A 27,404-nucleotide genomic window follows, 5' to 3' on the forward strand; every position below is an offset into this window, starting at 1 on the left:
TAAAAACATACCTAGTATCATTGCCAGTTTGATGATTGTGAATGCATTTCTTTGTGCATTTGGGCCAAACTGCTGGGAAATACCTGGCACAATCGCAGAAGTGTTGCCTAAGTTTCTGAGCCTTTTTCCATGTCAGGTCCTTTTGAGTTGTTTTTTTCTTGGGGGGGGGGGGTTGGGTTGGTTGTTGGTTTTTCTTTGTTTGTTTGGGTTTTTGAAGTTTTTATTGTTTGTCTTTCCAATTTTAATTTCTGTTGAGTGCCTCATTGCCTCTCCAGGACTCTGTTGGGCATGTGTGGGAATATGCAGTTAGCTCTAAAATAATTTTTTAACCAGTAATTTTTAAATTATTGTGAGATTAGTCTGTCCAGTAAAATCTGAGTCGTTAGGAGTAACCATGCTGAAGATGGTTTTGGGTAGCACAGTAAAAGCAAGGAGCAGGCCCATAACACCGCTGGTTTCTATTTTGATACTCGATTGTGTTATTTTCATGGTAAATGCAGCCCCCGCCCCAGCCGGTGGCGTCGCTCCCCGCAGCGCGGCGCTCAGCGGTCAGCCGGCGGGACAGCGAGGGGGCATTCCCACCCTGGGGACACCGCACGGAGGGGGCATCCCGCCCCCACGGAGCCTGCACGGGCACTAACAGGCTTTGGGGTGGGATCTCACTACGCCAAGCAACACGCCGCTGGGTAAGCTGGCAAAGTGACTTCGCAGCATTCTGGAGTGCCTGGACCACTGATGCACCTCGAACGGCTGACTGCCCTGAAAACTCAGTGCACTACAGCTAAAATGGTTTGGCTAGCAGCTCCCTCGTGTAATAGTTAACGTCAAATAGATTTAAAACAGAACGTAATGAATGTTTTTTTTTTTTTTTTTTTCATTGCTTCTCGATAATTTCTATACTTCCTAATTCAATTTGAAAGTGAAAGGACTTTAGATGGAGTAGTAGTATTTTGGGTAATACATGGTTGAATTTTTAGACCCAAGAGGTACTGCATACTGATTTAAGTTATATGTCCATTAATTATAAAGAGGAACTTGGACCAGTGTTGGTTGAATGCTGAGACCTAGATTTTTAACATTAAATATTAATAATTCCTCCTTTTCCTCCACCTTTATCTCCCTCATGCTCTCCTTAACAGAGCTGCATTACTTTGTTTTTCTTTGGCTACAGATGTCTGCTCTTACAAGGCAAAGTGCATGTACAATGTGTAAACATTTTAAATGCAGTTTCTTTCTCAGAAGCATAATTCTGCTAGGAACTTGTAAATATAGTCCGTCTAGAATGAAAAGTGCTTCTGTTGAGAAATACCTAGAAATCATTACTTAAGTGCATAGGATTATAATATTTTATTATGATAATACATGAAAAAAATTAATTATGCGCAAACAGTAGTTTAACATTGTAACAGCCTTGACAGATTACAGAACAAAACTTCCCATCTGATTTTTATATCAATTCCCCAGTCTACTGAAAACTGCATTAACATATATTTAGATGTTACAAAGAAATCAACACAGTTCTAAACGCTGACATGACACAGTATATTTAAACTTACAATGCATTTTTAAAATATTTAATCCAAGTAGTGTTAAAGGACCACTGTCAAACTCTTATCATTAAAATTTGTTAAGTCTTAACAAAAATAATCAGAAACCATTCTCTTAACTTAAGATTATTTAAATATTGTTTATCTGTTTATAGTAGTGAATTTCTCACAATACAAAAAATAATTTCATGACTCAAAAAACTACTTTCATTTGGATTAGCAGCAATTTACTAACAAACTCCACTTTGGGTTATGTGCATGTAAAGTTCATTTCTGAGCTAGGAAATTATCCCCTAGATTTTGGTAAAGTAAAAAAGTCAAAGTTTTGGTTATGTACTTAGTGGACTTAAGCATAGCTTAATAGGGCATTTTGAGAGTGACCCGACCATTTAAGGATCTTTACTGATAGAGATGTTGAGCACAGATTTGAACACAAATTATGGAGGATGGAGGTTATTCTTTCCTTCTGGACTGATGTTGCCTATGAGTCTTGTCGTAAAAGCTCAGGCTTTAAAATATAGTAAAATCTGGCTACAGAGATTCTAATATTGGATCAAATGAACAAACTGATAGAAGTATAACACAGTATGCCAATTCAAAGTGATCTTACTTTTCTAGTGAACATCTGCAAAACTTAGCAACTTGACATCCATACTGGCAGGCTTTGAATTTCCTGGTGACTGCTTTAACGCACAGGATTACCACCAGGGCTCCCAGAGTCTTCACAAAAGCATTGTTTAAAAAGAATGATTATTACTGATGTTACACCACTGTCAACTGATTTGGTGTTCAAATACTGTCGGTAACCTGTGACACCATGGCATCCTCCCGATAACCAGTGTAAGCTTCAGAGATATATATACCTTCCGCCTGCTTCCCATGCTGTTTTAGTATTTCTTCCTCTGCCAACTGAGGCAAGATAAACACCTCTTGGTTTTATGAGATAAGTCTACCCACTGAACACTCCTCACGTCATACACTGATGTCCATGGATTTCTCAAAAAAAAAAAAAAAGAGACCATGAACTGACTGGTAACAATTCTTTGAAGTGCTGCATCTCTGCACATGGCCTGCCCACTCACAATTTTGCTTCAGCTTGGAGATAGGCACTTCTAAGAAGAACTAGGCAACAATCAGTACAAATCCTAGTAAAGAATATATTCACAGTAAAGGCAGGAGTGCAGTCATCTATGAAAAGGAAAAAGCCTTACCTAAGATACTTGCTTTTACCATTTTTATACAGAGTTGCTTTTTAAATTTTGTAATAGGTTGGTCTTTTTTCCACAAGAATTTGCATCTATTTAGAAGGCTATCAACTTCCTCTCCCTCATGCCTTAGAGAGAGCACAAACCTCTGGCTCCCTTACTATTGGCTATGATGGGGGCAAAACCTTCTGCATGAAGTGAAAGCCAAATAAGAAAAGTTAAACTGCACTAAAATTTGAGAGAAACATTTGCAGTCTTTTTTGGAACACATATATGTCTATGTACAAAAATAAATTCTGACAGTGTCCATTTAAAAAAGTTAAATATATACAAACTGTTAGAATAATTACACAAACTAACCATTTCAGCAGCTTTTAAATATCACACATTCAATTTTCATAAGCAAATTGCAATGCTATTTAGCATTTCTCAATATATTCAACATATTTTTTGGAACAAACTCAATGCAACACACTTTACATTTCAGAACAACCACGTGCAGCACATACTTCAGATGCAAACAGTAAACCATGTGAGCTACATTCACTTTGTGATAAAAAGTGTACTGGCTTAATGCAGCACCTTCACTATGGCAAGGTCATGGTAAAGTCTCAATCCCTCCCCTAACACCAAGTTACAACACTGTCACATGAAAATACCCTTTAGCATAAACAAAAGCCTTAAGTTTGTCACAGTTCCCTTCTCTCAGCTTTCCAGAACAACAAACTCTCCAAATATTTTTATAAGCTGAAAAAAATAAACACATCCAGCAAAATCTCAGTCCACTTTGTACAGGGTAATGTAACACATTAATTCACTAGTTCACAAATTGTCTAATTGCTAACTCACAAGCCTACAAGCAGAACAGTTCCCTAGCCAATGGTGAGTGAGAGTGCTCCTGCTTGCTCCCTCTCGCCTGGTGCAGTGGCTCCCTGCACCACACCAGGAAATATGAAAGCCTCAACAGTCTGTCTGCACCAAAAGCTTTTGTGATAAACTGATGTATCTGTGACTTACAGCTTCAAAGTTTGGTCTATAGAATTGCCATGTGTTTGTGTATTCTAAAAGAAGTGCCAAACGAGTACTTTGCAAAGATAAAGCTTCAAGTGGTGAGAGGTGCAGCAGATAACCATGTCCACGGGTGGCAATGGCTACAGAATTATCACTTTCTGCTCACGCACTCCTGCATAGGTATTGCTCCTGCTCTGACCTAATGGCACTGCTCCTACCACACACTAGATCTTAGCAAGAGTTCTCTTGGGTCAAAACCTAAACAAGAGGTGATGAATAATCACAAGTCTAGTACTATATCAACAAGGTTTCAAGCATGAATGTTAAACCTCTCCTTTTAGTATATATCCATCTGCCAGAGTTGTAACAAAAATAAAACAATATATTTCAATTTAAATAAATAAAACAATATATTTCAATAAAACAGTGTATTGCAATACATGTAAAATGCTCTGAAAAAGTAGAAAGAAAAACTATAGCTTTGGCTAAAGCTACTAGTTTACAGAGTTTTTATGAAAATATGAATAAAGTAAAAAAACAAGGGAGAATTTTTTAAGCTCACCTGTATCAATTGGCCATCTTTTTGCTAACACATACTGCTTCTGCTTGTTATTGATGCTTTTACAACCCATTTGGTTTTACAGCATGTGACAGATCACACAAAATTAACTGTCACTGAGAAGTGATTCTTGAATTTGCAACACGAAGTGCTATGCTTGCAATGGATCTCATAGCACACGTAGAGATCTTGTGACAGATTCCAGCTTGGGAAATGTAGTTGGAAGCTAAACGATACAGCCTTTCTGCTCCAAATATGTTAAAGTGCCCAGGTAGTACCTTCTCCACAAGACCTCTATCTACTAACTCCATCAGGCGCTGGCAGCTTGCAATGTAGTCACTGATTCTGCTGTAGGGCAGCCAGTCGATCATAGATCCGTCATACACCACATCTCCGCTGAACAAAATCTTCCGGTCCTTGTCATGTAAGCAAATGCTGCCTCGTGAATGACCAGGCATGTGCATGACAGTGAGCTGTCGATCTCCGAGGTTGATCACATCCCCTGCAAACACATTTGTTACAGGAAATTGTATGCATTTGCCATGTTTCTAAAATGACATAAAGAGAACTACCTACTCATATGCAGCGTTGATACATACTACCTATTGCAACAGTGGGAGTGGGGCATTTATTTACTTTGTGAGTGCCAAAGAGGTGTCTGAAATACAAGCTTAGCAAAAAGGTATTTTCCAATTATACTAATGGTTAACACAGGCTTGGGTTGTGTCAATGGAATATACTCACATTCTAGTAAATTGCACAATGTGAAAAGCAATGCAGTAGAGAAAATGAAATGGGAACAAAAAGAACACAACTAAGCTGGTTCTTTGACAGTTTGCAAAGAACACATTTCACAATTTATTAAAATTTTACCCTTAGAATTGCACTGCTGTTACTCCTAAAATGCATAAGGCTAAAACGTAAGAACCAAGACAGGTACACACCAGTCTTGACACACTTTCTTCACTTCATTCATTAAGATATAAAAACAGAACTTTCTTACCATTAGGTCATTTTTTTGACAGCTTAAATGTGAATGCCTTTTAATTGTACCAGCCAGTGAACTGATACTTGTGTTTCATGTCTCAGTTAACATCTTAGGAATTCTGATGCTCCTCTGGCAGCCAGTGTACTTGCTCTTTGACAAAAGTATTTTTTAAAAATAATCCTCCCTACTTTTTGAGGAAAAAAACAACTTAAACTTCTATTGATTTACTATAGTTAAATGTCACTATAGTTATTTAACTATTATTATAGTTAAATGTCATCCAATCTTTACTGAAGCCTTGAGTAAGTTCAGTTCTGCTTTTCCAGCACCTATGTGGGATGGCCTAATAAAGCCAAGAAAAGAGTAAGCACTGTGCCTAAGGTGTCACCTGTCTGACACCCACTCTTTAACATCTACTGAACAGTATTGCACAGTTTAGGTCTTTTGTTACCAAAAAACCTAGTCACTGTCTCTCATTAGAGACTAAATGATCTTTTTTTTTATCTGCAACAAGCCACTTCTTATAAATGCTACATCAGTAACACGTGATTTTTTAAATTTTACATAAGTCAGGTAAAATTCAGTAAATGTATTTATGTAAAATTCACGTAAATTCTGTAAAATAAAAACTATTCTCAGTAGATATTTCAGGAATTGTTGTTTTAACTCCACTTTCCATGTTTTGACAGCTTATAAACAATAAAGATCATCAGATGTCAGAACATGACCTGCTAACATACCGTTTGAAGACTAAGGATAAACCTGGGGTATTCAATAGCTGAGTGATTCTTATTCTAGATGGAAAAAACCCCCAGCTGCCAAAACCTTCAGAACTGGTAAAAACGGTTTAACCAGTACAAGTCTTTTTGGTCCCATGCTGACTGCGGGTGGCTTTTAGGTCCACAGGAGTGACAAAATTAATCGATTTGATTATTTTATACGAGGAGCTGGGTGAACCAAGAGGCGCTCAGCGGCAAAGAAGCAGCTCCGTAACACCCAGAGCACTGCGCCCAGCACCCCTCGGCGCGGCGAGGCCGCCCCCTTACCCTCGTGCAGCAGGCGACTGGGCCGGACGGGCGGGACGCGGAACTGCCGGGCGCTCCAGCCTGGCCGCGGCGGCCGCGCCACCTCCCGGTCTGACAGCCACGTCACGGCCTCGTAATTGTCGCCTTGGAGCAGCGCCGACGCCTCGGCGCTGTGCACCGCCACCTCCTCGAAGTGCTGCAGCCCGCCCGAGTGGTCGAAGTGGACGTGGGTAGCCACGGCCAGCAGCGGCCGCGGCCCGGCGCCCTCGGCCGGCGCCAGCAGCCCGGCGTCACGCAGGTAGTCGGGCAGGCTGCGCAGTCCCAACCCCGCGTCAATCACCACGTCTCGCTGCGAGCCCCGCACTAGCCAGATGTTGGCCCGGTTGCCCGACTCGTAGAAGCGTTCCTGGATCCAAAAGATACCACCGCCCAGGGGCTTGTGCGCGAACCACTCCAGCGCCGACATGGCCCTGCCGGCGCTGTGGGCCCGCGAGCCGCCCCCCGCAGCGCCCCGGCGGCGGCACGGGCGGGGCGGGGCGGGCGCGGGCCCGGCCCACTGCGGCAGCGGCAGGCGGAGCGTGTCGGGGCCGGGTGAGGCGTGGGGAGGCCCGGAGAGGCTGTGGAGGTTCAGCCGCGGCAGGGCTGGGCGCTGGTTTGAGCCTCCTTCGCCGCTGAGAGCCGCCGGCGGAGAGGGTAGTAAAGGCGAAGCGCTGCGGCCGTGCGGGGAGCGGCGGGACGCTCTAGGGGTGACGGGCTGTCAGCGAGGGGCGGGGAGCGGGAAAGGGGAGGGCTGAGAGGGCTGTTCTCGCGCGGCAGAGGTTAGTGACACTCAGGACAAATATCTTCTCCCCCTCACCTTCACTGGCTTTAGATTAAAACGACACCCACAAAATCTCAGTATTTAATGTTCAGTACTTTCGTTTGTTCTTCCCTTTAACTGATGGCACCTGCCTCTCAAAATCAGAGAACACAACCACCGGAAAGCGATCAGGAATTTTGCTGTGAGGAGAGCGTAGGATACAGAGAGCTCGTCTGAGGGCTCAGTCTTCTTAGGTCTGCTGTTGTTGCACCAGCGTTCCGGCAGCTGTCGGAGATCCGGATTCCACGGGCCTTTCCCTCCTGAAACATCAGCTGCCTTCCCCTGAGTAACGCCCGAGAAACTGCATACGTAGGTTTGGAGAAAATTGAAAAGCCTGAATCTGAAAATCTTCTCTTTTATAGATGACACACAAACTACTCATAAACAACCCCTGTTGATCTTTTAGAAATCCCCTAGGGTAAACAGAACACTGGTTGGGGTAACTTTATCGTCCTTAGTGGCTTAGTTGTCTAAATCTTCAGGATTTTTCCATCTATCACTGTCACTTTGTGCTGTCAGTAAACATAAACATTCTGAGGTTTTTAAAAATTTGTAAGTTTAGGTAAAAATGTGAAGTTGAAATGCTGTCAGTTTTAACGCTTATTTTCATCAGACTGATGCAATGTAATTTTAAGCAAATTTACTAAGAATTAATTTTAAAGCAGCTTTTAAAAAATGTACCTTTATATTCACTACATTTAATACCTTTCCTTGTTAGCTTAGTGTCTCGTTTAACTTGTGTTGTGTTGTTCTGCTGTTTACCTTTTTTTTTTTTTTTTGCTCATGTTTGGGGCTTTACAGTGTCTTTTATCTTCTCTATTCTGCAAGGCTCACATCTTGCTTTTCATGCTATTCATCCTATTTTCAGAGGACCTTCCCTTCCCTTCCCTTCCCTTCCCTTCCCTTCCCTTCCCTTCCCTTCCCTTCCCTTTTTTTTTCTTAAAAAAATATTTATTTAGGTCTCTGTGCTTATTTATTCTGTACTGCAGAGTGGCATGGAAATATAGAATATGATTTTGTTTTATCCACATAGACCTTTTTTCTGTAGAAAGTAACAAGTAGGAAAAAAACTGGCATCAGCATGTTTTCTCTGGCCTTAATAAAAAGGTCTTTGCTTCTGTCTGGGGGTAACCAGATGCACTCCTACAGGTGCAGCAGTAAGTCTGGAACAATGTGGTTGTACCGAGCAAGTACAGTGACCTTGCAGTTACTAGTGAGCAGCTCACGAGATTTCTGGGCTGGGACCTTGCACTAATCTGAGTCGTCTGTGGGATTGATCAGTATCAGAGTGCTTCAGCTTCTCTTGGAGCCCATTTATTGACATCTTCCCCCATTCTCACATTTTGATTTATTTATCAACCCATGGGTCGTGCAGTTAATGAGATGAAGCTTGATATAACATGAAAATGGAGAGAAATGACTGTAAATGTTTTGGATACTCTTCTTCTTTTATGACCTTTTAAAATATTTCAGTTAGAAACAACAAGCTTTTTTTTTTTTTTTTTTTTCACCAGTTAGTTTGCAGTCCTGCTGGAGTTTTTCATGACTTTTGATTATCTTAATTACGTCTTTGCCTGTGTCACTTTTTCAAGATCCAAAAATAGTTACTACGATTAAGGACAAAAAATAGTCAGGATGAAGAAGTCATGAATGACAAACCCAAACTGCCTTTTGGAGAAAAGTTCAAAAAAACACACTAGAGTGTAGTCATAGGAAGTTCAGAGTTCTTAAACTTTTTTCCACCTGTTTCTGGTTCTTCTGGTTGAACCAATACTGTGCATCTAATTTCAGGCATGCAGAGGTGGCTAGCAGAAATAAATGAATGAAGATGACTTTATGCTTGTATCAAATTTACAGTCTGTGGAAGAATCTAAGGTGGGCATTGAAAATGGCTTGCTATTTAAAAATGATTTCTGGTTTTAAAATGCCTGTAGTCTTTGTTAGATGGTAACTTTCTTGGTAATATGTACATCAATTTGAAACATGTAAGGAAAATATATCTTTAAAGATCTATAATATTTTCAGTACATCCAAATGGCTGGGTCAGGTAGAGGAAGAGGACATGCTTCATCTGCCTTGAACATGGAGGCTGTTGGTTTTGGTAAAGATGCAGCTCTACCTGATTTCATCTGTAAGCTTCACCATAATTTCCAGTAAGTACAGCCAGTATCTTGGAGCACAGTCTGTGTTCAGGTAAACTATGTTTACACTCATGTTTAGAGAACATAGAGAACTTAATGAAATATATGAACACCCGTAAGAATTTTGGATTTTATCATAATGTAAATCACTATTTTTCTTAATTCATCATCAAAAGGGGCTTTCCTGCCCCTTTGCTAACTGTTGTATCACATATTTAACTGGATTGCTTGCAAGGAGTTAGTGCATTGAAGTCCTCATCATGATTTGGTTTTCTGGACATTACAAGAATAGATACACTGGATACTTGAATTTGTCTGAAATGAGTTTACATTAATCTTTGAAGCTATAAATTTGCTGATTTTAGAAAATTACTATTTATGCAAACATGAAAGATTGTGTATGATTGTCCTGTACTGCAGAAGCCAGCATTTGAAAATAACTGAAAGATCTTTTGTGTAATTAAGGGAGCGTAATTGAGACTTGGCATTTTGGATGTATTTGAAAATCAAAGGGGAATAAAGACCATCTTCTGACTGCATTTTGATGTCCAGGGAAGCTTTGGACTTACTGAACCATATATTATTCATCCTCTTAATCCAGCATTGCAATTAAGATGTGTGATTTCATATTACTAAGTCATCTGTAACTGTTTTTCATGTGAATGTTGCAGTTTGCTTGGTAGCACAGTTCTGTGCCATTGGAATTCTGTATACACTGCATCTTTTGAGGTACAGTCAGTCTAACAGGACAATTACTAGCCCCAGTATATTTAATGTATACCCTGGAGAAGGTAAAAGGCTTTCTTCCTTCTGTGAACAAAATTTCAGAACCAAGTTAAACTTCTCAGGGCAAATCTGGTGTCATTCAGAAAAATCAGAGTTAACCTAGCTGTATAAGTAGAATCAATAAAAAATTCAAGTGTTGATTTAATGACTGGACAATGACCAAAAGTACGTTACAGCTTTGACTAACTTACAGTGAAAGTATTTGAAGCAGTGAATTATTGCTGTTGCATATTCCTGTTAGACACTTTCTGAGTTCACACAAAGTTTCTGTAAATGCAATTAGAAACTCAATTAAGGAACATCAGCAACATTAAGTGATTTAAAGTATTGGACAACTTGCAAATATAGATGGAAGCAGTAAGCTCCTTTCATGGTCCAGATCTGGGACTTCTGATACACTTCATGCTTTGCAACCTACCACTCACTTATTGATTTAGCACCATTTATCACATGAGAGAAACAACATCCATTCTATAATTCTGCCTGTAGTATTCTGGATACTTTTAAAACTGTTTTTGCATATTTATCTTTCTCACTTTCAAGGTTCAAGTTAAACAAAAACAAAACACCCCAAAAGCAAACCCCTACAAAAAACCTCCCTCAAATCCCAAAAATCCAACCCTTAACATTTCATTTAAATTCATCTGGTAGAAACTGTGTGAGGGCCTGGTTTTAGACAACACAACCTCATGATAATAGTCATGAGAAGAGTGTCCATGTTATTAGATAGCATACTTAATGTAGCTGTAACACTATCATAGAATAGCATACTTAATGTAGCTGTAACACTATCATAGAAGTGGTTAAGAAAAATACCACTCTGACTGAAGAGAGAAGGAATAGTTTCTGAGAAAGTTTGGTTGGTGAGAATAATTGCTTTTGGCAGTTAAGAGTTTAGGATTACTATGAATGACTGTGTAACAGTTTTAATAATTTTTTTCCCTTGATTTTGTACAAAATGCCACATCTGAGGGGTGGGTTATAATTACATCAATGATGGTCTTCAATTTAAAAAGCTTGTTTTTATCTCAATTGTAGTGTGCAGTTGTCTCTGGGACTGCATTCTGTGGCAAAAGTGGTCTAGCTTTAAGAAAACTGTGGAGTAGATTTTTTTTTACTGATATTTTCTGTTACCTGGTTAACAGAACATTTTGTAAAAGTAAGAGGGTGTTACAAAGTGGGCTGTAAGCAGGAACTTGATAAATTGTCTTTGCTACAAGAGTGAATGGATTGTTATAAAACCTCAGAGCAGTATCTGTGAGCCAGGTGGTCCTTTGAAGTGTGAGAAGGGAAACGTTTTATTAGTTAGGATGTATCTATCTATTTTTCATTATTCAGGTAGCAAATGAAAGCCCTGTCTCCTTCTACCTGGAAATTTTGATGTGAAATGTGCCAAATAGCATAGATTTCCATCATTCAACACTCATTTTGAGAGAATAGCCGGCATATTCTATAGAAATTTCTTTATTTACCCCACTATGTAAGTTACGAATCACTCATATTTTCCTGTGCATGTATCTGCCAAGACTGGGTGACTGCCACGTTGGCAGTGGTTTGGAATTAGTTCCGTGGTTGTGAGTGGCAAGAGTCAGTCAATGGATTTTTTTACTGATGGCATCAGCAATTTTTTCCTCACTAAAGAGCCTTGAACTGAAATCAAAACTACTTGTTTCTTTTCCTCTCTTTGCTGGTAGTTTCCTACATCTATGAATGCCCCTTGAGACACTGTTATTTTAATTGTAAACTCTTTCATGCACAATTTTGAGAAGGTTTTCTGTTTGCCTTCATAATAACTAAGTTTAAGATTTAGCTTCATCTATGATGTCTTCTTTTTCCGTGGTGAGTACGCACCTGAAGGATGGAATGCCACAGAGAGACCTTCTCCAGTCTCCAGACAGACTGGAGAAGTGGGTGCATGGGAATCTCATGTAGTTTTAATAGTGAGTGCAAGTGCTGCACCTGGGTTGGACCAGTGCCAGCACGTTGAGGGAGGGATTGTTCCCCTCTTCCCTGTTTTGGTGGGACCCCACCTGCGGTTCTGCATAAGCTCTGGGGTCCCAGAACAGGAAGGACATGGACCTGTTGGAACAAGTCCAGAAGAGGCCACTCAGTTGATTAGAGGGAAGGAGAACTTCTCCTATGAGGAGAGCCTGAGAGAATTGAGATTATTCAGCTTGGAAAAGTCTTCAGGCTGACCTAATTGCAGCCTTTCAGTATCTAAAGGGAATTTACAGAAAAGATGGGGCAATAGCATGTAGTGACAGGACAAAGGGGAATAGGTTCAAATTGAAAGAGAATAGGTTTAGATTAGACATTAAGAAGAAATTCTTTACTGTGAGGGTGTTGAGGCACTGACACAGGTTGCTCAGGGAAATTGTGGATGCCCCATTTCTGGAGGTGTTCAATGCCAGGCTCGGGGCTTTGAGTAACCCGATCTAGTGGAAGGTGTCCCTTCCCATGTCAGTGGGGTTAGAACAAGATGATGTTTAAGGTCCCTTCCAACTCAAACTCTTCTGTCATTCTGTGAGTCTGTGATTATGTGCTAGAAGTTTTTGACACTAAAGGTTTGTTACTATTTTTTGTAAAATATCTGCAAATATTATCCCTACTTGGGTTAACAGTGCAATCAGGTTCAGTAATTTTGCATGAAGTGGATTTTGCATGTGGCAATTTGTCAAGAAAAAATGTGACTGATTTAAAAATACTAAAGTTTTGGTATTACTTTTGGCATTAGAGATTGTATGTAAAAGGTTATTATCCATGTATAAATGAATGTACTTGTACTGTATGACTACTGTATTATTTACAATGAATTTCTAAATTTACTTCTTGTGCCTGAAAGAAGGTTAAATTGATTAAATGTTTAGCTGCTGTTTTGGATAGGATGCAAAGCTCTTCCATTGCAGAAGTACTGGAAGTCTTGGAAGCTGGTGATCAGACACAACCTTTTGAGACTTGGGAATACTGGATGCTATTTATGAATAACACAGTGATGTTAAATGTTGCTCACTGGTTTTGTAATAAAAGTTTGATTGTGAAACTCTTGAAGAGTAGAGAGTTACTGTTGTATCTGATGTTTTCAACTTAGTCTCTGAATAAATCTGCATTTAACAATTCCATGCTTTTCAAGGATAAAAGAATAAATCACAGTATTTTTGGAGTATTGGGTGTTTTTTGTTTGTTTTGGGGTGCGGTTTTTGCTCAGTTTTTTACTGTTTAACAACGAGAAACTGTTCAACATGAGATTAGAAAAATATACTCTATGTTCGGTTACAGGTAAATATCAAGGACTGTCTGGATTGCCTTGACTGTGAACTGAGTAACACTTTCTCTGTAGCAATTGAGAGATAGTCAGGAGTACCAGGACAATGCAAAGGAGCAGGAAACGTAGGCACCAGGAAATAGCTGAGGTTATCGAAGGCTAATTTTCTATGAGCCTGTGAAATGTTCTGATCTTTTAAGTATTTGATTCACTGTTTTTCAAACAATAAAAAAGGTAAGAAATTATTACCAAGTCTCATATTCCTTCCAGTCCTGTATTTTGAGGACATGATTTTAGATCAAGGTGAGTATTGTTTTGTCCAAAAAAAAAAAGAAAGACGGAAAGAATCTGCTTTTATTTCTTTACCCTGTTGGAATAACTGATTGGCAGCACAAATGCAAACTTTAGCTCTCACTCTTACTCTCCTTTTTCTTTAGTCACTTCATAAGAGTTTTGAACGGGCAGCAAACATGGATGTTACTAAAAATAACCTAGCTTTATGTCTGTCCTGGGAAGCTATGTGTTTAAATACTAGCCTTCCCAAACCATATCTTTACAGCTCACTACTGCAAACTTAATTACATAATAAGTAAGTTGAAGAGCCTGTGGGCCACTGGAATGGCTGAATTTTGTCTCCTTGGCACAGAAGCCAGTTGTCATTGTGTGGGTAAAATGGCAATCCTGACTCCCGTTCCTCAATTTTAGTTACAGCTAGAATTCCCTATAACTGTTGTACTAAAACATTTTGGCATATATGTAAATATGATCAAGCACCCTTCCTTTCCCTGGTGGCAGGGGAAGGATTACTGCTGTAAATCATAATTTTTCTATATTAAAGCCATTTTCTGTACAGATAGGAGAAGACTCCCAGGAGAGATGAGAAAAAAAGGCAAACAAAAAAGGTATGTTATATATTTTAAGAAACAAATATTACGTAGTAGTTGAGAGACAGAAGCTGTAACGGAGATACTTAGAGGAAAAAATGCTAGAAATGTTAATTAGGCTAAATCATTAACGCTTTTGGAAAATTTTTTCCATAAATATTTTATTAGTGTGCCTTCTGTGATTTTTGCTTTGCTTCTGTAGGATGTTTTAACTTATTGGAACAGACTTACCTTCCTTTATTCTGCCTTTTATGTTGATGCACCGTGTTAACATACAAGATATGTAACAGTGAAAAATTAAAAAAAAATCCACAAATCTTTCTTGTTTTGAAAACTTGTATCTTTAGTCAGCACTCATCCTATTCAATAATAACTGGCTGTTCAGATTTCCTTTATATTTTGGTTTCTCAATTATCTTGTTAATGATTTGGTTGATTTTTGAATTTTTTAGGCCTTTTATATGTAACTTAATGTGGGTTATTACCTGGGTTTTATTCCAAAAGAAGAAACTCTGGGCTTTTATAAGCCTATGTACAATAGTTTTCACCCTGAGATCATACAAAGAGAATGACTGCTCAATGGGGCAATGGGGGAATTTTTCTTTCTTTAGTTCCAGTTTCTCTACTGGCTCTTAAAAGTACATTCCTCTACATGTTGTAATGGCAAAGATCAGCTGACCATCAGAATTTGATTGGATTAAAAACCAGGTTCCCCTAAAAGCAAAAACAATGTGAGGCTAAGGGTTTTTTGTGGACTTCTGATGATACATTTAGTTGTTGTTTGTTTTTTGCTTTTTTGGGTTTTTTTTCTTTTTTTTTTTTGTGGAATCCCGATGATACAGAGTTATATATTAGTCAGAAGGTTTGTACATAGCTGATCAATGACCCATTAGAGCTCCTGGTACTTGTCTCTTTTGACGTATAGCTTAGGTGACACTTTAACCATGGTGGAACAAAGGTGAACAAATCAACAGAATTTGTACAGAAATTCAAACCAAGCTCCTACCATTCTCCCTTTTTAGCCTGCAGGAGTGGTTTTGGGATCAATACAGTTCAATGTGCAGAGGCAGCTTTACTTTTACACCTGCCCTCCCTCTTTCTGGTTTCCCTCAATGTTTTAACTGCCTTCTCAGTGACAAAACTTTGGGTAGAATTCCACACTGACCCTGGGCTGAGAAATGCAAAATCCTAGATACCAGCAGTGCCTGCTGAAAAGAAAAAATACATAAATAAGATAAATAAAAATGTCATCTGGGTTCAGTTGACATTGTAGGCCAGCCATATGCATAGGTATGTAGCACTCAAATGTATGCATTTTAGCCCAAGTACTGGAAGACCAGGTATTAGACTGTATTTTATTGCACCTCTAAGGTACATAACATAGGGAGCTATTTTGCTCCCATAGTTCTAACAATGGGTCAGTGTTGTCACTGACATATTTTATGAAAATCCTTTCGCTAGGATTTTTTTTCCTGAGAAGCTGAGGCCTCAGAAATGAAATGTAAACAATAATTATCTGATGGCTGTGGAATGTGGTCTTGAGATGGTTTATCAACAGGTGCATATTTGATTGGTCTCGTGGTTGTTTTTACTTGATGACCAATGACAGCCAGCTGTGTTGAGGTTGTGAGCAGTCACAAGATTTTATTATTCATTCTTTTCTTTGCTAGCCATCTGATGTCTTCTCTCTCTTTCTTTAGTATAGTTTTAATATATCATTTTCTTTTAATATAATATATACCATAAAATAATAAATCAGCCTTCTGAAACATGGAGTCAAGATTCACATTTCTTCCTGGGGTTGCCTGCAAATTACACACCATGTTTTCTAATTTATAAGGGCCAAAGATGCCCAGCTCTTAAGACACAAATCTCATGTCTGTTTGTTCTTTATGTATTATCTGTAAAAGCCTGCAGGAGGTTGTGCAGGGATGATAATTGTGAATTGCACTTTCTGCTTGTTTTCCTAAAAGCCTACTTCATACCGGATGTGTTTGCTTTGATGCTGTTCATGTTTTTGCAGAGCAGATTGACTCCCCTGAGCTCTGTGCAGTGCGTTAGTCATATAATCCTTTCCTAGGCCAAAACACTGAAATAAACTCAATGTTGTTTATGACTAATGCTTTTGATAAAATATAAGTGTTTTCTCAGCAGTTCCCAGTGTTCTCTGTTCTTGAGCATTTGGGGAACTTTGGTTTAGGGTGCTGCCACTCACATAACTCTTACCTGGGTATATAGTTTGCTATTTTTGATCTTTGCTCCACCATACAGTTAATCAGGGAGTAACTTGATAAAGATTATGCTTATGAATCAGGGGACTATGCAGAAATACACAACATAGATTCATTAGATGAGAGCCAACTGTAGTCAAAAAGCCATGTAGCTGTATTAATCATGCCTTCTGTTAGAGCTAATGAACTTCTGCCTTTTTCTAACATCTACTTGTCTCAAGTATCCATCATTAATGTTTTGTATAAGTCAGTAAAAATGAGTTTTTATTTTTTCAAGATGATTAAACATAACAAGTGAGATTCTCTTCTAGTTTCTTAGCATTTTTTTAGGTATATAGGTGACTAGTATTTTGTGAAGCTGATTGTTGTGTTTTAGCCCAGCCTTTGGTCAACTATTTGTTCAAACTGAATTTCAGCCTGGCCTTCTAGCATCTCTTATGTAAATCAGACATTTGCATCTCTGTGAAGGATGTAGCTCAAAGTCTCAGGTAATTTTAATACAGACAGTATGGGATTTCTGTGGCATAGTCAGGATGTATTTACTCTTAAGAACAAGTAAAACAAGAGAATTTGTCTTTTTCACATTAACAAAAAAAATAACAGTTATGTATTTTATTTCACCAGGTGCAAAAACAAAAAAGGCAAAAAACTCTGAGCCTAAAAGTAATCTGGATGTCATTGAAAAAAAATGAAGTAAGATGTGCATACTCTTTCTAAATTTTACAATAGACATTGAAGGAAAGTGAAACCTAATATGTTTACTAGTACAAATGGAATAACAAGCACAGACTTTTTCTGGTCCTGTCTTGCTACTTCGACGGACAACTGTCCTGCAGCATGGTGGCACAAGGGTGGTGGTACTGGTGGTCTGAGTCTGGCTGTGGTGAAGTGACTTTCTTTGCTTTTGTTTGTACCTGAACACAACGACCAACTGCTCTTCGCTGGGTAGCAACACAGTCTAATGTAAATAGTAGAGCTCCTATTGGAGCTTACAGAAGGAGGAACTAGTGCCAGCGTTTTTAAATCTGTTGCTGTTTCACCCATCTACTGATGTTGGAACTTAATTTACTAAGTTGAGAAGAAACATACATGACCTCTGTTTTGTTGGCAATTACTTACCATGTGTCAGTGGGAACCTTTAAGGTGAAACAGCTTTATATTTTTTTCTCCTGGTGATTCACCAGTTGTTTAAAGTAGTTATATTATTACATACAGTATGAGGTACTGCTTTATCAAGTATGACATGGTCTTCTGTCATCTGTTCTAACAGTGGATGATAAAGGGAAATTGTCATCTCAGTTTATTACACAGGACATGGTTTTTTATGGCTGATGCTTGACCAAGTAAATCCTTATTAAGTTCTTGTGCTTCACATCATATTGCTTTAAATATTGACAAACAACATTTGCACAGCATTGTTATGCTAACTGTCTTGCTGTTAAGTGCATCTCAACTCTCTGGTAGTGTGGACGATATGCTGTTGCTGTAATATGGGATTACCTTGTTAAGAGATTGCCTTGTGACAGGCGCTAAAAAAGAAGGATGAGGAAAAAAAACCAAACCTGAAGATGAGAAAGACAAAAGACGAAGGTGAAGATGATGAAGAAGCAGAAGAACCAGACAAATATGATGAAGAAGAGCATGAAGAGGCATAATGTTAGTTTTCCTATTTATACAGAGTCAGATCTCAGTCATTGATAGTGTGTTAGCTGGCAAATAAATGTCCCAAGCTCCCAAAAAGGCAGAGTTGTTTTGGGAGAAATTATTACATTAATTATCTTTATTGCACTACATTGTATTATAAATTTAAGCGACTGCTCTAGACCTGTTACTCACAAAGAGCTCTGATATAAAGATCTTGTATATAAGAATGTATTGACACAATCAATACACACAATTACTCCTTTTTATCACGAAAACAGTGATGCCTGTTGTTTCATATATATCAGGACTTCATTACAGTATTTTCCTTTTTCTTTCCCAATAATCTATTACTGTTTTAAAGTGTGGATGCTCAAGTGCAGTTTAAATAACTTTTCTTCTATAAATTGTCTTCTCTACACATATAGTGATTTTTTCCCCATTGCTTTAGGAAAATGACTATGTTTCTTCCCATTTTGAGAAGGAGATGGTTTTGGTGTTGTCAGTGATGACAATATGGTTGAAGCAACATAGTAGCTGTTGTTTCTAAGTATTAAACTGCTCAAGCCTTATACTACATGAAGCAGAATTATGGAGATAGGTTGAGTATAAATAGACTTAATGTTTTAGCTCTGTTAGTTTTAAGCAGACTGTCCAAAAACACACTGGAGTTTAATTGTACTATTCTGTAAAAGAGGCTAGGGAATCCTTTGTTTTGTTCTTTTGCTAGGTGCTTGGCAGACATGCCCTTTTAAAGGTCCTCTGGAATGCCTATGGATAGAATAGAGTATGCCATTGTGTTTCCTCTGCACAGAAAAAAGAAGTATGCATTTTACTTGAAATTGTCTAAGCATTTTCACTAGTCAATTCTATGCCTCAACAGTAAAATGTTAAAACAAATAATGAAATTCTTGATGACCACTATAAAAAAAAAGACACAGAGCTTTTATGGACATAAGCTGCTTGTTGGTAGCTGACTCCTTTGAAGAACTTTAAGTAACTTCTGAGTTCAGGTAACTGAAAATAACTGACAGCTGTGCATTTCAACATAAACTGACTTGGAAGGACCAATGCATGATGTCCTAATTAGAAAAATAAAAGAATGCCAAGAAAAAGCCAAAGCTTAATGTTTGGAAGCATCCTTTTTATTTGAAAACCAACAGCTGTTGTATTGAAAACTTACTACTGAGATTAGATGTTTGAAGAATGCTATGACAGCACATTTTCTATATCTTACTGTCTTTTGATAGTAAAAAATAATATTTTTTTATTGTTAGTACATTACTGTTGATCAGGGGTTTTGGGCTTTTTATGTTGATTGGTTTTGAAGTGTTATTTTCTTTTTAAAAAAGTGTTTCACCTTACTGATGACTGGGAAACAATTCTGCATTATTCTGTGAACTTCTGATATACAAAACACAGAAGATGTGAATGAGGCAAGGATGCTAAAAATTAAATTTGCTTGCTGTGACTATAACTGCTTCTGCTAGTTGTTCTCCCTGTGCAAGGTGAATGGTGAGACTCCTTACTCCCTACAAAAAAAAATGCAAATAGATGGAACCATAAAATTAATGCTAGGAAAGAGTTACTGCATGAGTAACAAAATCTGTTGACAAGTTGTGGCTTGCCTGAAGAAGTACAGTATCTTATTCTCTAGCAGACAGTAATTCTTGAGTACTGATTACTTTCCCCATTCATCTAATGGGCAACTGCCTTCCTACTGCACTGTTGAGAAAAATTACTCTGGTAAAAATCAGGTTTTTTTTGAGTCCTTTAAGAGGTAAACTGTAGTGACCTCTGTCATCCAGAGGGAATTGCAAAGTCTTAGGCTGGACCCTCCAGGATTAGTTTAGCTATGGTAAATAAAGCCATATATTAGGAACAAGTTCTGCAAAGAAACACATCAGTGCCAGGGCACTTCTGAAAAGCAGTTAAGACTGTGCTCTTCCAGAGGTGTAATACTCACACCTCTGCTTAGCAGCTGATTTTCTGATTGCTTAGAATTTATTGCAAGACCATAATGCCAGTAAAACTTATGACTGTTCTTTAGTCTGCAGCAAACTTCAAATTTGGACATGCATATATTCAAATCCTAATTTATAGCACAGAAGAATATTGCTTTAGTGTCATCTCACCGTCTAAGAACTTCACTGATCCCTCCCTTACTTGTTCGTACCTATTTCTAAGAACTAAAGTGTTCTCCAAAATTTATGCAGAGAAGTTCAAAGTTTACAAGGCATGAACAGAATAAAGGCTACAATTATGGTATGCTAGATATGAATACTGCCAACAAAGTACTTGCTGGCTAAGAATTTTTATTGGAGACCATACATAAAAATTGGCCTAAACAAATACAAGTAGTAGACTGCTGTAATAAAACATGCAAAATACACAGAATTAAAAATATATTAGAGGCACCATTTTCACTGCAGTCTAAAATAAAATCTTCATTTTACATATATTACTTACGTTTTTCTAAAAGCAGAGGAGCAGAAGTATTTAAAATAAGACTTGCATCCTCACTCAGAAGTATTTCACATAGTTGTATTTTCAGCCCTTTTATAAATTACGAAGACTATTTGTGAGAACTTATTCCAAAGTATACCAGACTTGAAACATTTAGATTTTTTTATGATCCAGCAGTGCAGTATGCACTTAAGTTTAAAACTGAATGTGTTGCAATTATTCCAAAAGGTGATTTACAACTCAATTATTCCATGTTTGTGGAGGTTTTGGCCCTTTTTTGTTTGCTTTTGGGGTTTCTTTTGTTTATTTGTCTTTGGTTTTGTTTGTTTGTTTAAGAAGTCAATTTGTAGAAGACTACCTTCACAGATTTTATCTCGAATAAGATTTAAGTTCCTGACAGAGCAGTTATCTAGTTTATTCTAGGCTGTGATGATGAATTACTGGCTGTATTGTACTTTGGAAAAAAGCTGTAAAGATCCCCACATTCTGCAGAAAGGCAAGCCAGCTGATGGTTGTAGATTACCAGGATCAGGAGTCCTACAGTCTTGAAAAGAGTTCTACTGTATCTTCTGATAAAGTTAACTCTAATTAAAAATGTACTGTATAAAATATGTTACATAATACATATGTAAAAACATACCAGGCTCTTGGTATGGAGTATGGTCCCATAAAATAGCTATTCCTTTGTGTTTCTGTGAAGACTGCTTATTTTAAGGTAAATGAAGGCACATCACCCTTAACTCAGTGCCAGTAAGCCACAGGTCTTTGGCACTGTAAAAACCCAAAGTCTGGGACACACTAGAGGACTCTTTAACTGTACCACCACAGACTTCTGTACTCATACATCAACAGGTCAGAGACCTTCCTGACCTAGTCGAACCACAACCACAGTTAACTTAATTTCTGTACCAACAGCAATTTAGTAACCATCAGTCCAGGTATGTGCTATATATTAGGCTTATGCTGCATCATCACAATAGCTAATTTAATGTTCTTTAATGAATCCATAAGAATTGGAAGGATAAAGTATTAGAACTGGTGAGTTTCAGCAACAGGATGGGAGAAGGAAAACAATAAAATTATGCAGCAAAAAATTATGCATTATATACCAAATTTCATCCCATATAGAAAGCATTTGTTTTTTATGTGCCAAAGCTTTCTTGTCGGAGTGAGTCACCTTTTAAAGTTTTAACCATGAGAGCTGTATCACTTTAGCCACCATAAATTATTTTGTGAAGCATTTTTGCATAAAGAACTGCTACCTCAGTGTTTGTCTTACTGGCATATTTGCTTAAAGAAAATAACTACTATTTGAAAGGATCTTTGAAAACAAGTGTTATGCAAACCATCAAGTTCATGCTGTTTGTAATCCCTTTTCTAGTGTGGAGACTATGAGTAGGCTCACGATCTCCACAGATGCTCTTTTAATCAAAAGGTTCAACAGTAACTTAGTTAACTTTACACTATTTTCCTTCAAGCTTTGGCCTGCCTCAATTTCAAAATAATACAAGTTAAGCAATTCTTGTTCATACACTTGGCATGCCAGTGAAGACTCTCTGCTCCACTTCTTGGGGAAACAGGTGCTCCAAGAATAAATGGGGCCTAAGTCTTCACTCTCAGAATCTCACAAAGCATTTTGGAATACCTCAACAGTTAGAACATGTTCACTTTACCTTTTTATACTGCATATACTTAGTCAAGACATTCATTAAAAAAATTACAATAGTAGTTTAAAGGATGCTGTCTGTTTTTCCACTTATTTTTACGTCCTGATCAAGTTTGTTATCCTGGGTTTTGGTAATAAATACTGTTTTGAACAGGGCAATGGAATTCTTACTCCACAAGGCAAATATAACCAAAATAATTATAGGCACCATCTCAGTTTTTATTTAGAAGTATTCTGAGTACACAGGTACCTCCTTTCTGTATGAAGAGTCCAGAGGTGTGGGGCTTTATTTATGTTTTTTATGGGGTTTTTTTGTTTTTTTTTTTTATCTTGAAGCATTTTTAGATGGGGAAGAAAAAGAGGGGAAAAACCAAGGTTGATCATGAAACTCCAAGAGAAACATTCAAGAGGGGATTGGTTAATAAATACACGAAGATGTAAAGTACAAGTCTGTAGTACAAGTTGTCTATTCTGCTCAAATTTGCTAGCAGGCATTAAGTATCATTTGAAGTCTTCTAGGATATTTCAGAAAAAAGTTAAGAGCTTGAGGTTCGTGGGCACAAGAGCAGTATAAGTATGCTCAGTACCCACATGACTGCTATCTGAAGAATCAGTTGGTCCTGAACTGAGATCAACTGGAAGGGGAAAAAGATACATCTATTAGCAGAAAATAAGGACTACTGGGGCAGTTAAAGCAATGTGCCACACTTAGCACTTCTTTCATTCTACACACAGGTGACCAGATGAGAATGCAGTTCAGTCAGTTTTCAGCAGAATACCACAGAACAATGTAAAATGTCAAGAGGACTCCTAAGTGGACTGTGTTGAGGCACAGAATCACAGAGAAAACAAATTATCCTAGTGTCTATACTGAAAAGTACTGAAGAATGGGTTGACTATAGGCACAAGATTTTAAGATTCCAGTTTAAGTGTTTTGCTACTGCCTCTGTAAAAAAGAACTTCATGCTGGCTATTAATTATGGAATGACTGAGTTTTAAAAGAAATCTTACTCTATAAGAAAGATTAAATGATGAGAACAGCACTTAAACTTAGAACTGTAAACCTGATATTAAAATGTCAAGTGTACTATGAATTCTGTAAATCCTTTCAGATGTTTAAACGTTAGCTATCCCCATATGCCCACTTCTGGGCTGTAAAACACAGACTCCTTGTGTGTTAGTTTGAACTATATTTTTTTACCTCATCATTAATTAAGAAACATGCCTATCAAAACAGAAAAAGGTGCAAAGCTTTAGAGATTACTTCATACCTTAATATACACCCCAGTCTTGTAAATTGTCTATCTCAGGCATATTCAGATTATGTGATCCCCAGAAATATCCTTGTTGTGAAACACTGCCCATAAAGGCAAGTCACACATCAGTACATTTCTCTGCATTCCAAGTGCATTTTGCATTCTGTGGATTCCTCTTTACCTAAGTTATCTACAAACAACAGTTGTCTAGGGTCTTCCACTATTAATGCTGAAGGTCTCCTTGATTATCAACTTTCATAATATTTGTTGGATTTATTCCATTTTCTGTTTCTTTCTGATGTGATACTGCTGTGACAAACAAATGAGAAGATTCCATTGGAAAATGGTGACTGACATCTGCTTTCACTAGAACTTCATAATACAGGAGATAAAAAACTGGAGTTACTATGCCAATAATCAACATTATCACTACTGCTGTCCACCATCCTATACCCCAGTCTGCTCCATAGTAAGGATCCTTGAATTTTTTAGTTTTACCATCAGTTTCAAAACAGATCTGTTGGGCTGCTAAAGCAGAAACAACTTCATTCAGATTCTCTCTCTTTGTATCATTACACTTCACTATTTCTTCTATATCTCGATCGACTTCTTTTAAGAAGTTGCCAGCAGTCTCATTAGCAGAGAATTTATCACAAAGAGGCGTTTCCTGTACTTCTGGGGAACACAGAGCAGGCCGAAGAGCTGGTCTTCCTTTTGGAGATATATGGGTTTCAGTCAATACACTGAACTTTTTCACTGGAATTCTGATAGACCTCAGGGCAAAAAAATCTTGATCGTTGATAAGATTGTTAACTCTCTTGATATCTGCAACCTAAAAATGAAAACAACAGCTAAAACATCATATTCCATTGAACCAAAACTCCCATAACAGTACTACACCTTTAAGAAATACAAGTCTTTTGTAAGGAAACAAAGATAAGACCTTTGTTTTTGCCCTACCCAAGTCAGCTCTCCTCTTCCATATTTTTGTTCAAAATATCATTTTGCTCAAATTAAGTTCAGATTTTAAGGTGAAGTCTAGGGCAAGGCCTTTGGGTTTTATTACCATTAAATTTGTGGGTTTTTTTAATTGATACCCATTCATACAGTATGAAGTCAGAAGAGGTCAAAGACCAAATCTTAACAACTTTACAGCAAGAAGGAAATTAATTATGATGCAAAACCCCTCCCACTTCAGATAAGACTGAAAGTCACTTCACGCAGATACATTAAGTTATATGTATGTTCAACTCTCAACTGGCAACTATCTCTGCGAAATTAATGAGAATTCACCTCACTTTAAGTTTTCAAATTATGTAAATTACTGGTAATTTCTAATTCAGTGAAAAAGTTCTGAGTTAGTAGTTACTACAAAGTATGAGTTTGCAATTCACCTAGCCACCGGTGTGATTTTTTGCTGCTTCTGGGGGCTAAGGCAGAAAACAAGTATAACTTTTAAACTACTGTCATCTACCTTACATAAGTCAGCTCTCCCCTTTTCCTACTCTTGTTCAAAATTAATCTCACTTTGCCTGCAGTAAGTTCAGATTTTAAGTCTAATATGAAACATTCTGCAGGGATTTAAGTGCACTGGGATAATCATGGCTTCACTTTCAGATGGTAACTCCCTCACTGTAGCAGGCACAGCCACAAACTTCACCATAATGAAGTACTTCCAAATCAGTGCTTTTCTGCAACACCTGCAAAGCACACAGGAATTATGCTCACTTGAAGATGCACTGTATCCAAGTTCACACAAACCTTTTTAATGTGTAGAAGTCCTTCAGCTACTATAGCGGTGTGTTTGTTAAGTGTATGATGTTCAATAAATTGGGTAAGAATAAAAAGACTGCCAAATGCAGCAATTTATGATTCCACCACAATGCAACTTATACTTTCTGCCTCAAGTCCTGGGATTGCTCTTCACATTCTCTTGGATTTGCAATAAAGAGCACAATTTAGTTATTCTTCCTTTTTTAGTGAGGCCTGACCTCATAAAGCTGCTCAAAATACCCAACTGCAGTAGGTTCTGAAGCCAAGACTTGGTTATTGAGGCTAAGGTCTGCCATGATTAGTTATGTCAAGACTTTAATACCTCAAGTCACAACAGGAGGCCCACAATTCTGTTTCTGCCTGAAGAATTAGATGACAGCATATTCTGTATATACAGAATTTCAACTTGACCTCATGGCACCTGTGCACTTAGCAGTCAGTCCCATCAACACACACAGCTGATTTCCTGTTTCAACTGGAAACAAAAACCAAGACCAAAGCCATTGCCTTAATAGTACTGGCAGCCAAAATTAGTGGGTAGGCAGGACATTTACCAGAATAATGTAAGAACTGAGCTTGAAGTAGTGAACACAAAGAAGGGCGCACAGGGGTGGAAAGTTCCCAAAAGTACAGCAAGCTCATGCTTAAAATACTAGGGCAATTTAGCGGAATTCAAAAGAAAAATATGGATGATTTTTCCCCCTATTGTGATGGAATTAGGGCTCCACACAAACCCTTAAGATAGTTCACCCTTGTCCCCCAGCCCAACAGCGAGGATGGCACTAGATGTGCCGACTGGTGACTGGAGAACAGCTGTGAATGTAACACTCTTGAGAAGTGTCACAACCAAAACTATGCACTTGTTTCTCACACTTATATTACTTTTAAGGGGGAAAGCCCACGAAACCTGTCCCTGCCCTGTAACACGAACAATCCTGACGTAATTTTCCACTTCTGAGACACACGGCGTTTGCTACGCGCTGCCTCCGGGCGCAGCCGGCCCGGGACCGGCCTCGCGGGCCCCGCGCCCGGGCACTTACGGAGCAGCAGAACTGCAGCGCGATCGCGTTCAGCGTGTCCCCTTCCCGGATGTCCTTCGTCAGCAGGACTATATCATCTAGCCTGTCCCTCGACGCGCTCCGCCGGACCTTCTCCCTGCCCCGCGGCCGCAGTTCCGACAGCTCACCCTCCTCCTCGGGCCCCTCGCTCTCCGTGCTCACGAAAGGGTACAAGTGACCGCCGGTGAGCGGCTGTGCCACGGCGGACGGCTGCGGGCCGCTGCCAGCGCCTCTGCCGGCCATGCTCCGCGGGTGGCCCTGTGGAACGGACCGCAGGCGTGGCGCCCTCCGCGGGGAGCCCCACGCCGGCCCCTCCTCCTCGCCCCCGCCCAGCTCCCTCCAGGCTCAGCAGCCGCCAGCCACGCCGCCGTGGGGAGGTGAGAGTCGTGCCGTGCCGGCCCGTTCCGCCCCGGACCGCAGCTTTACTTGCCCCCACTCCACATGGTACCCACCGCGATGGCGGCCGCGCTGCCACGTCCGCAGCGCGGCCCCGCCCAGGCGCCGGCCGCACGCAGCCTCGGGGGCGGGGGTGGCGGGAGGCGGCCCCGGGGCTTAGCCGAGCCTAGCCGGAGCCGGCCCGGCGGGAGAGCGCCTTCTAGCCCCGCCTGGCGCGGGCGCTGTGTCGCTCCGGCCCGCTCTGCTCCGCTGCGGCCCAGAGAACGCTCCGGCTGAGCCGCTCGGCATTGGAGGCCGGAGCGCGGGGCCGGCGCCGCCGGGCGAGGAGGCGTTTCACCCTCGTCTTCCTGGAGCCCCCGGCGTGCTCTTGCTGATCCTCTTTCTGGAGAAAGTAGTCTGCTCAGATGCACGAAGTTGCCATGTATTTGAATAATTAAAAGGGTTCTTCTGAGACTGTTTTTGTTTTGTTTTTTTTTTTTTTGTTTTTTGTTTTTTTTTTTCCCTAGCGTTTGCAGTTCCTTTCCAGGTTCTCTGTCTCTTAGTCCCGCCTGGCTCTTACAGCCTTGCTGCACCTTCAGAAGCTGCCAGGCAGTTTCTTTATAATCTCTTCATACCTGTCCCCTCAGCACTAGTAGTGCAGAGGTACAGAAA

The 27,404-nt window shown here is 39.3% G+C and overlaps 2 protein-coding genes and 1 long non-coding RNA gene across 5 annotated transcripts; 1 reads left to right on the top strand and 2 right to left on the bottom strand.

Annotated features, from left to right (window-relative positions):
- Positions 1-1,332: 1,332 nt before the first annotated feature.
- MBLAC2 (metallo-beta-lactamase domain containing 2) lies at positions 1,333-6,847 on the bottom strand. The gene is made up of 2 exons (XM_064735498.1): positions 6,357-6,847; positions 1,333-4,824 (listed from the first exon to the last, which is right to left on the bottom strand). The coding sequence occupies exons 1-2, from the start codon at positions 6,799-6,801 to the stop codon at positions 4,436-4,438; spliced, it is 834 nt and encodes a 277-aa protein (XP_064591568.1). The 5' UTR covers positions 6,802-6,847; the 3' UTR covers positions 1,333-4,435.
- A 74-nt stretch (positions 6,848-6,921) lies between these two features.
- On the top strand, positions 6,922-13,281 carry LOC135459440 (uncharacterized). 3 transcript variants are annotated; one of them, XR_010443033.1, is made up of 4 exons: positions 6,922-7,028; positions 7,300-7,503; positions 8,986-9,069; positions 9,220-13,281. It is a non-coding gene; the product is annotated as an uncharacterized LOC135459440 (long non-coding RNA). The 3 variants fall into 3 exon arrangements; XR_010443032.1 differs by having other exon boundaries at positions 7,300-9,069; XR_010443034.1 differs by lacking the exon at positions 7,300-7,503.
- Positions 13,282-22,468: 9,187 nt separating this feature from the next.
- LYSMD3 (LysM domain containing 3) lies at positions 22,469-26,818 on the bottom strand. The gene is made up of 2 exons (XM_064736099.1): positions 26,340-26,818; positions 22,469-24,358 (listed from the first exon to the last, which is right to left on the bottom strand). Exons 1-2 carry the CDS (start codon positions 26,598-26,600, stop codon positions 23,750-23,752), a joined length of 870 nt encoding a protein of 289 aa, XP_064592169.1. The 5' UTR covers positions 26,601-26,818; the 3' UTR covers positions 22,469-23,749.
- Positions 26,819-27,404: the final 586 nt, after the last annotated feature.

Source organism: Zonotrichia leucophrys, chromosome Z, assembly GCF_028769735.1.
Source record: "Zonotrichia leucophrys gambelii isolate GWCS_2022_RI chromosome Z, RI_Zleu_2.0, whole genome shotgun sequence".
NCBI lineage: Eukaryota > Metazoa > Chordata > Aves > Passeriformes > Passerellidae > Zonotrichia > Zonotrichia leucophrys.